Raw genomic sequence first — 15,901 nt, 5'->3', positions numbered from 1 at the left:
CAGAGAAAAGATCATCATAGTTAATATAATTTTAAAGTTTATCTTTGGAAATAAAGAAGAGCTTCATTACACATGGAAGAATAACAAAGTTAATCTATTGGAGCTGAATTACATTGCCTTTTATTTTCTTAAGTGTAAAAAGTACTTTACGTATTAAATTTAGAGTAAACATCCTGTCTGATGTTGCGTATGAACAGATCTGTTTCCTTGATCCTGTTTCATTCTGACCCTCTGCTAAGCATCTGATCCATGCAATCTGCATTCAACTATGGAACCAAAGACACCAGCACTGTCCAGCCCCTGTCCTGGTCATCAACGTTTGCCAGAGGAATTGAATGAACTAAATACAGGTAATGCTGCTATTGCTAAGTAATTCCTCTATTTACTGAGAAAATAATATTATAAATAACTAAGTCCATAGCTAGCTACTTTTAGAAGAAGGGTTTAAAACCTTTTGTTCTTGCAAATGAATTTTAGATTTTCCAATGGAAGGGAATTTAAAATACAATCACTGTCTGAGAAGTAAATATTTATAATGGATTAAGATTTAATATTATTTGGAAAAATATTATTGACTTGGTGGCTGTGAATTCTGCTTTTCTTGCACTGAAAGAGTACATATTGCTAGGAAAATTTATCTACCTAGCAAGAATTAGATGATTTTGTTTCTCACACTCTTTTCATTAACATTAAATTCAACTGTAAGAAGGAGCATTTGTAGACATTTAAATTATAGGTACTTAAACTAATTCTTAAATTTCTATTCTTTCTGCAACTGGTATTACTTCAGATGCTATTGTCCATTATATTCTTATAATTACTATTCTAACTACTACTATGACTATTTTTATAATAATAAAACTTATTGAATGTTTATTGCTTCAAGCACCATGCTATTGACTTTATATACATTAGCTTAATCTCCACAATATATATATGGATAAATATTACTGTTATTCTTATTTTATATAAGAAACTAAGGATAAAAAAAAGCTTGCCACAATTCACAAAGCAACTGCCTAACTGAGCCAATTTTTAAAACTTTGTTATAAGTCTAAAATAGGGACAATTTATGTTTCTAACATGCTTTTAATTCTGTGTCATTATAAATATATGTATATATACATGTGTATATATAAAATGATAATTGTTTATTGCATGCATTTTTCTAACATACTTTCTAGAGTTTTGTGATGAAAGTGTAACATACTCCGAACTCAAACTTCGTGATTCTTCAAATATTCAGAAGAGAAAACTAACTAGGATTTGGAAAGCAAAAGGTAAAAAATGTAAAACTCTAGACTCCTTTTTTTGCCTTCATATTTTAATGAGAAGTCATGAAAATAAAAGGACTAATCTTTCAAATGGAAATCATCCCTCATACACTTTTAAGCAGGTCATAAGGACCCAAAGTCTAGTGTTTAGAGCAAATGGAAATGAACAATGAACAACTGATCATTTTGCTCTGAATAATCAACCATGGCTTAAAATGATGTACCATGCCATAGAATGAAGAATGTTTCTAGATATTTTGGGGGTTGATATTTTAGCTTTGCAAAAGGTAAGTGCTCCTTTTATGCTACAATATTTCTAAAAATGAAATGGACTGTGGGAGGTATATCATAGTAGCCAGATTTTATCAAAACTATCACAGAGTATCTGTCAAGGTCAACAGCTAATGCAGAAGTTTTATTCTTAGTTCTGCTACAAAGATGGGGAAAAAAATTGTTTAATTAAAGGAAGGTGATAAATTAAATCCCTTGTAGGATTTCTGAAGTTCTCTTTTTGATCGTAAAATGTCTTTACTAGAGCAACTTGTTAGTTCAACATTCCTACATAAAAATATTCATATTTCCTTAGCTATATCCAAATCTTCAAAATAGTTTTTAAAGTTTTCCTTGCAGAGTGGGAATACCAATGATGCAGCACTCCTCTGGATTTAGATTTCATTCAAATTCTAATAGGGTGAATATTCCTAGCCAAAATTCCTTCTAATCCCAACTCCTAATCTTGTTTCCATTGATCATCATGGTGAACTACTTCTTTTTCTCTTTGGGCAGAGTCTCCATGGTGCATTGCTACAGTGATATTTGCCTTGCTTTATTTAATTGCTCTTGCACTAGCTGCATTTATGATAGCTAAGGGTAAGTATTTTTCAGGTTTTCATTAACTTGTTAAAAGTTACTAGAATAGAATTTTGAAGCATTTGAAATTAATTCTAAGGCTTTACTAAAGTTATTTTCCTCATTTGTTATTTTAGTTGCATAAAAGTAATTTTACCAATTCAGTTTTTGAATTATCAACAATAGCTTTGTCCCAGGTGAGCTTATCAAAGATGTTGGTGGATAGCTGTGTATTTTGAAAAAAAATGAAAAATAATAGCAATGTTCTTTATGTTATTGTATTTTTACTGACATTAGACTTACCAACTGTGAGATGTAAGAAAACTTGGAGATATTTATAGAATTTATTATTTGGGCAGTTAAAAACTAACTGTAAGGACATCAAGTCAGGAATTTGAAAGAAATAATCTAATAGAAGAAATAAAATGATAATGGGCAGAGATTCATCAAAAAATGAAAAAAAAAATATTATCAGGATTTTGGACCAAGTCTATATATTGCTTGAACTCAGTGTCTTAATATTAGAAAATATATTAGCTTTTAAAATTATAGACTCATAAATGGTACTATCTGCAAACCAGAAACATGAAAATTCTTTCAAAAATAGAAAGTAAGGTAATTTATGCTTACAAAGCAGAGAAAACAACAGCACAAAACATATGAAGGATAAATTTATTCAAAAGTTATAAGTAGATCTAAATCAGTAGAATATAGTATAATATATAATTTTCAGAAATAGAACTGCCATACAACCCAGCAATCCCACTGCTGGGCATACACACTGAGGAAACCAGAATTGAAAGAGACACGTGTACCTCAATGCTCATCACAGCACTGTTTATAATAGCCAGGACATGGAAGCAACCTAGATGTCCATCAGCAGATGAATGGATAAGAAAGCTGTGGTACATATACACAATGGAGTATTACTCAGCCATTAAAAAGAATACATTTGAATCAGTTCTAATGAGGTGGGTGAAACTGGAGCCTATTATACAGAGTGAAGTAAGCCAGAAAGAAAAACACCAATACAGTATACTAACACATATATATGGAATTTAGAAAGATGGTAACAACAACCCTGTATGAGAGACAGCAAAAGAGACACAGGTGTATAGAACAGTCTTTTGGACTCTGTGGGAGAGGGAGGCGGGAAATGATTTGGGAGAATGGCATTGAAACATGTATAATATCATATAAGAAACGAATCGCCAGTCCAGGTTCGATGCATGCTACTGGATGCTTGGGGCTGGTGCACTGGGATGACCCAGAGGGATGGTATGGGGAGGGAGGTGGGAGGGGGGTTCAGGATGGGGAACACGTGTACACCCGTGGCGGATGCATGTTGATATGTGGCGAAACCAATACAATATTGTAAAGTAAAAAAATAATAATAATAAAAAAATTTTTAAAAAAGAAATAAACATAAAAACTTTGTGTACAATTCCAAACAAAGACATATATGATAATAAATGACAATGTAGAGAAATTGAATAAATATAGCTATATTCTATAGATAAATAAATATCTATTTGGATGCACAAAAATGGTAATTTTTAAGAATGAACTTGAAAAGATCTTAATAACAAAACATGCTGCTGCTGCTGATAAGTCGCTTCAGTCATATCCGACTCTGTGCGACCCCATAGATGGCAGCCCACCAGGCTCCCCCGTCCCTGGGATTCTCCAGGCAAGAACACTGCAGTGGGTTGCCATTGCCTTCTCCAATGCATGAAAATGAAAAGTGAAAGTGAAGTCACTCAGTCATGTCCGACTCTTAGTGATCCCATGGACTGCAGCCCACCAGGCTCCTCTGTCCCTGGGATTCTCCAGGCAAGAGTACTGGAGTGGGGTGCCATTGCCTTCTCCGAACAAAACATGACTCCTAGACAAACTGTTTAGTAGCTAGCAAAAGATCAAAGAGTCCCATTCAAATTCATAAGGCAAGCGTGTGCTGTGCTATGCTTAGTCGCCCAGTCATGTCTGACTCTTTGGGACCCCATGGACTTCAAGCACACCAGGCTTCCCTGTCCTTCACTATCTTCCAGAGTCTGCTCAAATTCATGTCCATCGAGTTGGTGATGCCATCAAACCATCTCGTCCTCTGTCGTCCCCTTCTCCTCCTGCCTTCAATCTTTCCCAGCATCAATGTCTTTTCCACTGAGTCAGTTCTTCACATCAGGCAGCCAAAGTATTGGAGTTTCAGCTTCAGCATCTGTCCTTGCATTGAATATTCAGGGTTGATTTCCTTTAGGATGGACTGGTTGGATCTCCTTCCAGTCCAAGGGACTCTTGAGTGTCTTCTCCAGCACCACAGTTCAAAAGCATCAGTTCTTTGGCACTTAGCCTTCTTTATGGCCCCACTCTCACATCCATACACGACTACTGGAAAAACCATAGCTTTGACTAGACAGACCTTTGTAGGCAAAGCAATGCCTCTGCTTTTTAATATGCTTCCAAGGAGCAAGCGTCTTTTAATTTTATGGCTGTAGTCATCTTCCACAGTGATCTTGGAGCCCAAGAAAGTAAAATCTGTCACTGTTTCCATTGTTTCCCCATCTATATGCCATGAAGTGATGAGACCAGATGCCATGATCTCAGTTTTTTTAATGTTGCTTTAAGCCAGATTTTTCACTTTCCTCTTTCACCTTCATCAAGTCTCTCTTTGCTTCTTGCCATAAGGATGGTGTTATCTGCATATCTGAGGCTGCTATTTCTCTCAGCAATCTTGATTCCAGCTTGTAATCCTTCCAGCCTTGCATTTCACAAGATGTACTCTGCATAGAAGTTAAATAAGCAGGATGACACTATACAACCTTGATATACTCCTTTCCCAATTTTGAACCAGTCTATTGTTCCATGTTCAGTTCTAACTGTTGCTTCTTGACATGCACACAGGTTTATAATTGCTATTATTCTTTTGGATTTGATGGGCAAAGAAATCGATGTGGGAAAACCTTTTTAGATACAAATATTTGAAATTAAATACTGAAATTATCAGAGAAGGAAATGGCAACCCACTCCAGTATACTTGCCTGGAAAATTCCACGGACAGAGGAGACTGGTGGGCTACAGTCCAAGGGGTTGCAGAGTTGGACACGTCTGAACAGATACAAACACACACACTGAAAGTATATGTGGATGATGTGCTTTCTAACGTAGATATACCAAGAAAATCTACTGAAAAAAAATTCATAATAAAGACACTTCAATAACAATGCTTGAAACAAAGTTAACAGAGTTTCATTATATACCATCTAGAGCTAACATCCAATATTCAGGTCCACATATTAAGCCTCTCACTTTGCATTTCTTCTTTGATATCTTGAAAAACACTTAGCCTACAGTATTTTTAAATAGACTTGCTGCCCAGCCATGATCTTACTGGCATCAGTGGGAAAGAAATACTTTAATACTGTTGTCTCTCTTGGCACCTGTCTAGTGAGACAAGCCTAGGAATCATCTGCGTTGTTTAACTGCCACTGATTATTCCAATTTAGTGAATAAATACACTTCTCTACAGTTGCATTATTACCCATCTAATCTAAGCAATTCTTTCTCTCTCTTTCTCTCTCTTCCTTAGTCTAGGCTATAAACCTCCTAAAGGTCTAACTGCAATTCACCCTTGACCTCCTCCATTAAATTTCCAGAGTAACCTCTTCAAAATATAATTTTTTTCTTTTTTTAAATTTTATTTTATTTTTTAACTTTACAGTATTGTATTGGTTTTGCCATATATCAAAATAAATCTGCCACAGGTATACACGTGTTCCCCATCCTGAACCCTCCTCCTTCTTCCCTCCCCATACCATCCCTCTGGGTTGTCCCAGTGCACCAGCCCCAAGCATCCAGTAGCATGCATCGAACCTGGACTGGCGATTCATTTCATATATGACATTATACATGTTTCAATGCCATTCTCCCAAATCACCCCACCCTCTCCCTCTCCCACAGAGTCCATAAGACTGTTCTATACATCAGTGTCTCTTTTGCTGTCTCGTATACAGGGTTATTGTTACCATTATTCTAAATTCCATATATATGCGTTAGTATACTGTATTGGTGTTTTTCTTTCTGGCTTACTTCACTCTGTATAATAGGCTCCAGTTTCATCCACCTCATTAGAACTGATTCAAATGTATTCTTTTTAATGGCTGAGTAATACTCCATTGTGTATATGTACCACTGCTTTCTTATCCATTCATCTGCTGATGGACATCTAGGTTGTTTCCATGTCCTGGCTATTATAAACAGTGCTGTGATGAACATTGAGGTACACGTGTCTCTTTCAATTCTGGTTTCCTCGGTGTGTATGCCCAACAGTGGGATTGCTGGGACATAAGGCAGTTTGATTTCCAGGTTTTTAAGGAATCTCCACACTGTTCTCCATAATGGCTGCACTAGTTTGCATTCCCACCAACAGTGTAAGAGGGTTCCCCAATCAAAAAATGGGCCAAAGAACTAAATAGACATTTCTCCAAAGAAGACATACAGATGGCTAACAAACACATGAAATGATGCTCAACATCACTCATTATCAGAGAAATGCAAATCAAAATATAAATTTTATAAACCCACCAGACTTAGCCTATTAATACTCTAAATTCAATATAAATTTTAAAATCTTTAACATGGTGTATGAAGTCCTTCCTTACTTGGTCCATGGTTTCTATCCCAGCTAGTATTACACACTTTCTCACTCTATGGGTTCCAGTCACAGGTATATTTTAGTTCCCCGAATGACTCATAGTTAGTATTACCATGTAGCATTAAAAAAACAAGGATCATTTTAATAATGAAAATAGATGATGCTAATAATTACACTAGGACAACAAGCATAAATCAGGACTTCTCTGGGTAGACTGATATTAACCATAACTATCTGTAATCCTTGCTACAAAGCATATGCATAGACTGCTTTGTTTTTTTGCCTGAAACAGCCTTTCTTCTACATTTCTTCTAAATAGCTAATCCTTAGTAGAGTAATCAATTAACACTATCCATTTATAATTAAGCCAGATTTCTCTGTTACAATATCTTAATAGTGATTCATTTGTAGTACCTTTCACAATTTCACCTGTGTAATTATTTGTGTGATTATTTACTTAAGATCTGTCTCTCCCACTAGCTCGTTAGCTTCTTTAGAAAGAACCCACGTATATATTTGCTCTACATTTTAACCTTTGCTTTTGAAAACTATGTTGTCACATTAGAGGTACTTGGTGAATTTTTTATTAAATAAATTAATACACCTAATAAATGCATATGGCTTATGTAAAAGAGATTGTAATCCTTTTAATATTAAAAGACATAAAGAAATACATCTAATGAACTCAGTATATATTAAGTGTACCTTGGTGGGAAGACTAATACTGTGTAGATAATTAAACAATTCTAGATTTATTTAAGATTTATATGATCCCAATACATGTGTATCTTCATTACAAGTATGTTAATTATAAATTATGTTGTTGTTGTTCAGTCACTATGTCATGTCCAACTCTTTGTGACCTGCAGCACACAAGGCTTCTTTGTCCTTCACTCTCTCCCGGAATTTGCTCAAATTCGTGTCCATTGAGTTGGTGATGCTATCTAACATCTCATCCTCTGCAGCCCTCTTCTCCTTTGCCTTCAATCTTTCCCAGCATCAGGGTATTTTCCAATGAGTCAGCTCTTCACATCAGATGGCCAAAGTATTGGAGCTTCAGCTTTAGCATCCAGTCCTTCCAATGAATATTCAGGGTTGATTTCCTTTAGGATTGACTCGTTTAAGTCCCACGGAAGTAAAAAAAAGGATTAGCAAAATACATACTGAAATATATTAAAAAGAGCGATGGCAATCTAGTCTTTTCAAGTACCAAAACAGTCTATAAAGCTAAAGATAATTTAACATTATAGTATTGGTATTAAATAAATATATTCAAAATAGGAAAAATGAAACAGCTTAATCATAAAATCATATGAATATGTATACCTATGGTATAGATATATTTAGCATTTTAGTTTGCTTGTTTTTTAATTGACATCCTGGCTTAAGTGATACTCAATCCTTACTATACATTTGCCTTTTCTGTTGGGATTTTCTCTTCTCTGTAGACTCTTTTTTTTTTTTTTCCATTTAGAGAAAACCCTTTAACATTCTTTTAGGGTAAGTTTAGTGCTGCTGAATTCTTTTAGTTTTTGTTTGTCTAAGATGTCTTTATCTCTCCTGCTTCACTCAATGATAATCTTGCTGAATATAGTATCCTAGGTTGCAGGGTTTTCCCATTCAGACCTTTGACTATATCACCCCATTCCCTTCCAGCCTCTAACTATGCAGAGAAATCAGCTCATAGCCTCATGGGTGTCCCCTTGTGACTGACTTTTTGTTTCTTTCTGCCTTTAGAATCCTCTATCTTTAAATTTCACCATTTTAATTGTGACATGTCTTAGTATAGGTCTGTTTGGTTTCATCTTATTTGAAACCCTGTGTGCTTTGTGTACCTGGACATCTGTTTCCTTCTTTAAGTTTAGGAAATGTTCAGCCATATTTTCTCCAAATACATTCAAAAAAAATTTTATTGGAGCATAATTTTACATTGTAACATCAGTTTCTGCTCTACAGTAAAGTAAATCAGTTATATGTACACATATATATACTCATTTTTAGATTTCTTTCCCATTTAGGTCACCACAGAACATTGTGTTAAATAGTAGGGTCTCATCAGTTATCTATGTTATAGATGGCATGCAGTGAGTGAGGAATCTAGGAGCACAGTGAGGCAGCAGCTGCTACATCAGACCTCTTTCTGCTTTGTTTGAAGGCACTTGGCAGGCAAGCCAGCATCTGCCTTACGAGTGGAGTTTAAGCTTCTTCAGCCCCTCTCTCCATCCCAAATCTTCTCCAACAAGCCTAGGGGGCTTGCATCCTCCATGTAGGACCCCTGGACTGGGACACCTGGGCTGTGGCACAGCCGTCTCATGTCCCAGGGGAGTGTTCACCTGTACAATCTCCCTTTTGCTCTTAGTCTCCTCCAAGGATACAGGTTCTGCTTTTTTTTCCAGTCTTACCCAATTACACGTGTGTTATTCTTGTAGTCTTGGTTGCATAGGAGTACTTCTGCCAGTTTCCAGTTCATTTTCCATGACAATTATTCCACAGGTAGTTGCATTTTTGATGTGTGTAGGGGGTGGTGAATTCCATGTCTTCTTACTCTGCCTTTTTGATCCTCTTCTAGTACATTTATTCTTATGAGTCCAGCAATGCATCTGAGACTCAAACTGCGCTACTATGGTCAAGAGAATTTAAAGTCTCCCTCATATGAGCCTGCACTTGGCTGATTGAAACTTTATGTCCAACAAGTTACATGATCTTGTAGTTGGACTAGGATCAGATCTTTAAAAAGTAGGCATGCAGAAAGATTTTCTTTACAATTTGTGTGAAGTCTCCAAATTATCTTAGAAGCAACCATAGTCCATTCAGACTAAATAAAATAAATTCAAGCTAGGAGCGTTCCAGTCACTCTATTTTTTTCAAATCAAGTTTAGCCAATGAGAGGGTCAGATTCTCCAAAACAAAACAAAATACATCATGTGAAATGATGAGGGTTAAAGGTTTCATATTTGAAAATAGAAATATGGATGTTAAGAAAAAATGACATAATTTTAGAAATTGTTTATTTTAATGAGCTTGAAATTTAAAATATAAATAATTGATAGCTTGAAGATCTTTGAAAGGGTAGCATTAGTAAAGCTGTGTAATGGGGGTGTCAATTTTAGAGGCATCTTGAGAAAAACAGTGGATAGTGATAGAGAGTTTGTAGAATATTATAAAAGTTCCACATAAAAATAATGAAAATCTGAATGGGGAAAAGGTTATGGTGCTGTGAAAAAGTAAATAGATATGTGAAGCACTGTAGTAATAGAATAAATAGTACTTTGTGACTAACTGGATGTGTGCTATGTCAAAGGCATTTGCTTCAGAGGCAACTTTGGTCATTATGTCCTAATTGGGTTTACTAATTGCTTAGAATAGCATCAATCAGATGTGGAAATCTGCAATGATTAAAGCATGGGTCATTACCTCATAAACGTCCGTCATAAGAAAAATGTTTTATATTTAATGTCAGTTATTTGCAAGTGATAATTCCAATTTATTCCACAGCTAATCATTTAAAAAATAAATGGATAAGTTATATTTAAACTTTTCTGAATTTCTATTTTATTTGCATTCTTAAAGGTTTAAAAGTGATAAATCTTAAAATGTATTTTCATTTGTAAATTTTACAAATTCCAGTTAAATGTCTAGAAGAAACTCTGAATACATATCAAAACAATACGTCAAATGTGCCTGGACGCTGCAACACAATATAGCAAAACCGAGGTAAGTATTGAATTGCAATGAGAATCTTGCTATCAATGTAAGTTGTTTAAATTTAGATGCATATATACAATTAATAAATACAAAATCAAAGTTAGTAACTATGGCTCACTTTTCAGAAAAATTCTTAAATATCATGGGCTTCCCTTGAAGTTAGGGAGGATAATTAAAAACAATAATACAAAAATTATGATACACAGAGTTAGCATGGGTGACAGTTATCCTCATGGATGCATTTTTTGTTGTCAAGGTAACTGGTCCTTCTCTGAAGAAAACTGATATCTTATTTCTGCTGAAAATAAGATCTTGGCAGCAAGGAAATTGTCCTGAAGCCCTGAGCTCCAGTCTTATCAAGAAATATAACAAAGAAGAATTGGAAATGTATGGCACAATAACCCTTCCCACATTTTCTTATACGGAAGATAATTATAGAGACATTTTAACATTATGTGTTCATTCAAGCATGCTAAACTCAACATATTGTAATAATTGATTGGAGATCTCTTAATCAAACCCAAACATCAAAATATGGGCTTAAATGGTTATGTGATTTTTAAATTTTAAATATATTTGTACATAGAAGTAAATGCTAATATATTAAAATCTCAGACCCTGGTAAATAAATGAGAGGAAACCACATAGCACGTATACACTAAGGAGCGTTTAGTCACAATCAGCACTTAAAAAATACCTAACATTTATTGATTGCTTCTAATGTTCCCAATACTACTTCAATGTATCACTATATTAGATCATGCACTGCCCCAATAATTCCTACAAAACTGTACTATTTTTATGGCTGTCATATTAATAAAGAAACTGAGACCCAGAAAGAACGAGGAATTTTCCAAAGTTGTATAGCTAGTAAAAAATAGAAACATAATTTAAGCCAAGATAGGTTTAGTCTAGAGATTACACATGGAACCATTATGCTATGCTGACCTCAGAACAGTAAGTCATGTCAGATCAAGATGTAAAAATATTGCTTCTTCAGAAATAGTGAGGGCTGCAGATTTACATTTTCCCTACCTGGCTGTATCTTTCAGAGAGAAACAAATGAGAAAAATAACTTTCAAGAATGAAATATTATACTAGCTCTTTATAAAGAGTATTTTATGAATATTTTATACTAATCATTCTCTGGAATATGGAAGAAAGAGACTAATAGAAGTGATATTTTTCACCTTAGTAGACTCCAGCAAGCTTAAAGAATATAGGTCTCCTTTATTTTTAGTTCTCATCTACTATGCGACTGTATATTATTTCTTTTTTTATTGCATTCAAGTTCTGTTATTGCCTTTAATAAAGACTTCAGTCTATAGCATGATGATAAGTTGTGGCATATATGCTGACAATTTCCATATGATGCCTTTGGGAGACACACCTCATAATTTCAGCATTCCTCCCTGCCAAGGCTGGCCTCTGCTCTAAATAATTCCTGACAATCTTTCCCAGTTGCACTACTACCATCTCAATCACACAAAATGCTCTAAATTGAACTTGTATATACAGATCATTGGGCTTCCCGGGGCTCAATGATAAAGAATCTACCTGCCAATGTAGGAGACGCAGGTGACATGATCCCTGGGTTGGGAAGATGCCTTGGGGGAGAAAAGACAACCCACTCCAGTATGCTTGCCTGAAAAATCCTATGGACAGAGGAGTCTAATGGGCTATAGTCTATAGAGTTGCAAAGAGTCAGACACCACTGAATGACTGAGCATGCATACATATCAATAGTGAACTCTTTCCTCTTTCAGGAAAAACAATTTTTAAAATGTATATACAAAGTAACACATTTGTTAAGGCAGTGTCTCCTAATGATCTCTTACCTCAAAATGTGATTTTGTAAATACAGGTTACCCATAACTTACAGTGGACTAGCTAATGTCTGTGAATATTCCAAAACTGATAGAAGACATCAAACTACATAATGCCAGAGCATTCTGAATTCCTATCGGGTGAACAAAATAAAGACAGTGTCACATATATCATGTTTAATTGCTGAAAACCAAAGATAAATGGAAGCTGAAAGGCAGGCAGTAAAATACAGAATATTTGTATTTGTATATTTGTATATAAATACACAAAATATATATTTGTATATTTATTTTTTAATGCTTTTTTTTGTTTTTATTGAGTTTGTCACAACATTGCTTCTGTTTTCTGTTTTGTTTTTTTTTTTGCCCATGAGGCACACGGGATCTCAGCTCCCTGACCAGGGATTAAACCCACATCCTCTGCATTGTAAAGTCGAGTCTTAACCACCGGACAACCGGGGAAGTCCAGAATTTACTTTTAAAGAAGTAATCAGTAGCTAATATTGGAGAAGGCAATGGCACCCCACTCCAGTACTCTTGTCTGGAAAATCCCATGGACCGAGGGGCCTGGAGGGCTGCAGTCCACGGGGTCGCTTGGAGTCAGACACGACTGAGTGACTTCACTTTATGTTTTCACTTTCATGCATTGGAGAAGGACATGGCAACCCACTCCAGTGTTCTTGCCTGGAGAATCCCAGGGACGGGGGAGCCTGGTGGGCTGCCGTCTATGGGGTCGCACAGAGTCGGACACGACTGAAGCGACTTAGCAGTAGCAGCAGCAGCAGCAGTAGCTAATATATAAAAAGAAAAAAGAAAGCATGGAAGTATTGAAAGACAATTGTTATACAAAACTCTATCCCCAGAGAAAAGGTAATTATATGAGAATCATATGAAGATATAATTATATTCCGTAAGTGAAATAAAGATAATTTAAGATAAGTAGAGAAAAATTGTCATTACCTTAGGTCTATGCTAAGGATGTACTATAATGTCCATTAGAAAATAATCCCAAATGGAACCTCTAAGATTCAGGATAAAGGGCAATGAAATAGGGAAATGCAGGTGTAAATCTAAATGAATAGTGATTATATAAAACCATATTAGTGTCTCTAGTTTAAAATTGCATAAGCTTGAACTACACTGCAAAGGACCTAAGGCTATGGCCCAGAGAGTAAAGAATCTGCCTGTAATGTAGGACATGCAGGTTAAAGCTCTGGGTCAGGAAGATCCCCTGGAAATATTGCTTGGGAAATCCTATGGACAGAGGAGACTGGGGAACTACAGTACACGTGATCACAAAAGAGTTGGATGTGACAGCAAAAACAACAAGAAGGCTATTAAAATGTCTAAGAAGAGGTAAAATAATTATTTATCTTAGTCATTACTAGGTCAAGAATGCATGTTGAAATTTTTAGTTATTTAGAATAACTGCTAAAATAATAAAATATTATGTAGTTATGAAGCTAATGTGGAGAAAGCAATGGCACCCCACTCTAGTACTCTTGCCTGGAAAATCCCATGGACGGAGGAGCCTGGTGGGCTGCATGCAGTCCATGGGGTCGAAAAGAATCGGATACGACTGAGCAACTTCCCTTTCACTTTTCACTTTCATGCATTGGAGAAGGAAATGGCAACCCACTCCAGTGCTCTTGCCTGGAGAATCCCAGGGACAGAGGAGCCTAGTGGGCTGCCATCTATGGGGTTGCACAGAGTCAGACACGACTGAAGCGACTTAGCAGTAGCAGAAGCTAATGAAGGAATTAATTAATGGAATGATAATAATTTAGTGGATAATTCTTTTTCCTTAATTTATTTATTTGTTTATTCATGTTTGGCTGTGCTAGGTCTTCCTTGCTGAGTGCAGGCTCTAGAGCTGAGGCTCATTAGTTGTGGCACACAGGCCTAGCTGCCCTGCATGTGGAATCTTCCCAGACCAGAGACTAAACCAGTGTCCTCCACATTGGCAGGCAGATTCTTAACTACTGGACCACCAGGGAAGTCCAAACAGCTAATTCTTAATTAACAGATAATACTCCACAAAATCAATGAAGTAGAAGATTTCATATCAGAATCATTCTTAGACAAAGACAATCAATCTGAGGGTTGCAGGAGTTAAAGCAAGAATTTCAGCCTTATCCTTTCTGGGTATTCAGGGGCCCATAAAGTATTGAGGGTGGATATTGGAGTATGAGAATGAATAATTCTAATCTCAAAAATGGAAGTAAGCTCAAATGCCTCCAAGTCAGAGTTTTCTTGTATTCTCCTTTTCCTATCAACTACTTTCACTTGCAGACTAATTTTATTTACTTCTGTCAATTGGTCATTTATTTAAAAACTACTTCAGCTCGCTTGACTTCTTCACAGTTCTTAACAGATTCATTTATCTCAGATAAATATATATAGTTTAGCAGCCCATAATGTAATTTTCTCAGCCTCTTTTTCTAGAAAAAGAACCATGTGGTTTTGTGTGAGGAAGCCACACTAAGGAACTTCATCTTTGTGTAATCTAACTCCCCATTTATTTCAGCTTCAAGTAATGGCCTAATATAAATTTTCAAGGTCCTTTCTGCTCTATTTCTCTCCCTTAACATGTGTTTCTGTAAGAACTAGTTTATTATCTTCATGAGGAACTGATGATAACTGATTCTTCAAATCATTTTAATAGCTGAGGCTCCAAATATACTTACTATTTTAATTTCTACTTTCAGTGAATTTTCTGCACTAGGATTTTACAGTCTCCAGATATAATTCCCGTGATTGTCTTATTACTGACTACTCTATTTAGGTTGAATGCCTCATCATTGTTCTCTCAAGAGAAAATGTGTGTATCTCACCCTAAGTTTGTTGTAAAGAATATGCTCCACTTCCAAAAGGCCATTATCTTGGGAAAGAGTAGTTTATAATGTTGATAATAGTAATAAACATGGCAGACACTGCAGGTAAAAGCTGAAGGACTCTACAGACCTATATATACTGGAGCAAGAGGTTAGAGGAAGAGACATACAACAGATCATCTAAAGGCTCTGAGAACAAGCTGAGAAGTTAGGACATTTAAAAGCAGCCATATATGTGAGGGCAGAGAAGCCAATGGCACCCCACTCCAGTACTCTTGCTTGGAAAATCCCATGGAAGGAGAAGCATGTTAGGCTGCAATCCATGGGGTCGCTAAGAGTCAGACACGACTGAGTGACTTCACTTTCACTTTTCACTTTCATGCATTGGATAAGGAAATGGCAACCCACTCCAGTGTTCTTGCCTGGAGAATCCCAGGGACAGGGGAGCCTGGTGGGCTGCCTTCTCTGGGGTCGCACAGAGTCGGACACGACTGAAGTGACTTAGCATAGCATATATGTGAAGGAATAAAAATCTACACAGAGACTCAGGCAAGATGCAAGTTCAAAAAGGCCTGAGAACCCTGTTTGAGAAAAGCACGTTAGGAACTTGTTCGGAAACCAGTGATCTTTAACAAACAGCTGCTCTTATCTACTGATCTTGGACTTAAGCTGCAACATACAGCTCTTTAAGGATACCTGGCAACCCCTTAGAAATTTATTTTTCATAGCATTGGTGAAAGGTATATCTTCTGGATCACCTCCCAC

The 15,901-nt window shown here is 36.1% G+C and overlaps 1 protein-coding gene across 1 annotated transcript; it reads left to right on the top strand.

Moving 5' to 3' along the window:
* The first annotated feature begins 229 nt into the window (after positions 1-229).
* Positions 230-12,527, top strand: LOC138987960 (uncharacterized). The gene is made up of 5 exons (XM_070371084.1): positions 230-350; positions 1,185-1,280; positions 2,061-2,144; positions 10,399-10,485; positions 10,733-12,527. Exons 1-4 carry the CDS (start codon positions 269-271, stop codon positions 10,473-10,475), a joined length of 339 nt encoding a protein of 112 aa, XP_070227185.1. The 5' UTR covers positions 230-268; the 3' UTR covers positions 10,476-10,485; positions 10,733-12,527.
* Positions 12,528-15,901: the final 3,374 nt, after the last annotated feature.

Source organism: Bos mutus, chromosome 5 (assembly GCF_027580195.1).
Source record: "Bos mutus isolate GX-2022 chromosome 5, NWIPB_WYAK_1.1, whole genome shotgun sequence".
Classification (NCBI taxonomy): Eukaryota; Metazoa; Chordata; class Mammalia; order Artiodactyla; family Bovidae; genus Bos; species Bos mutus.
This window is presented reverse-complemented; position numbering and strand designations above follow the sequence as displayed.

What these genes read in the sequence shown, in the direction of transcription:
- LOC138987960 (XM_070371084.1), top strand. Translation starts at nt 269, where the DNA reads ATGGAACCAAAGACACCAGCACTGTCCAGCCCCTGTCCTGGTCATCAA. An exon ending in ATTGAATGAACTAAATACAG is followed by an intron (nt 351 to 1,184) that starts GTAATGCTGCTA and finishes CATACTTTCTAG; the next exon opens with AGTTTTGTGATGAAAGTGTA. An exon ending in TGCATTTATGATAGCTAAGG is followed by an intron (nt 2,145 to 10,398) that starts GTAAGTATTTTT and finishes TACAAATTCCAG; the next exon opens with TTAAATGTCTAGAAGAAACT.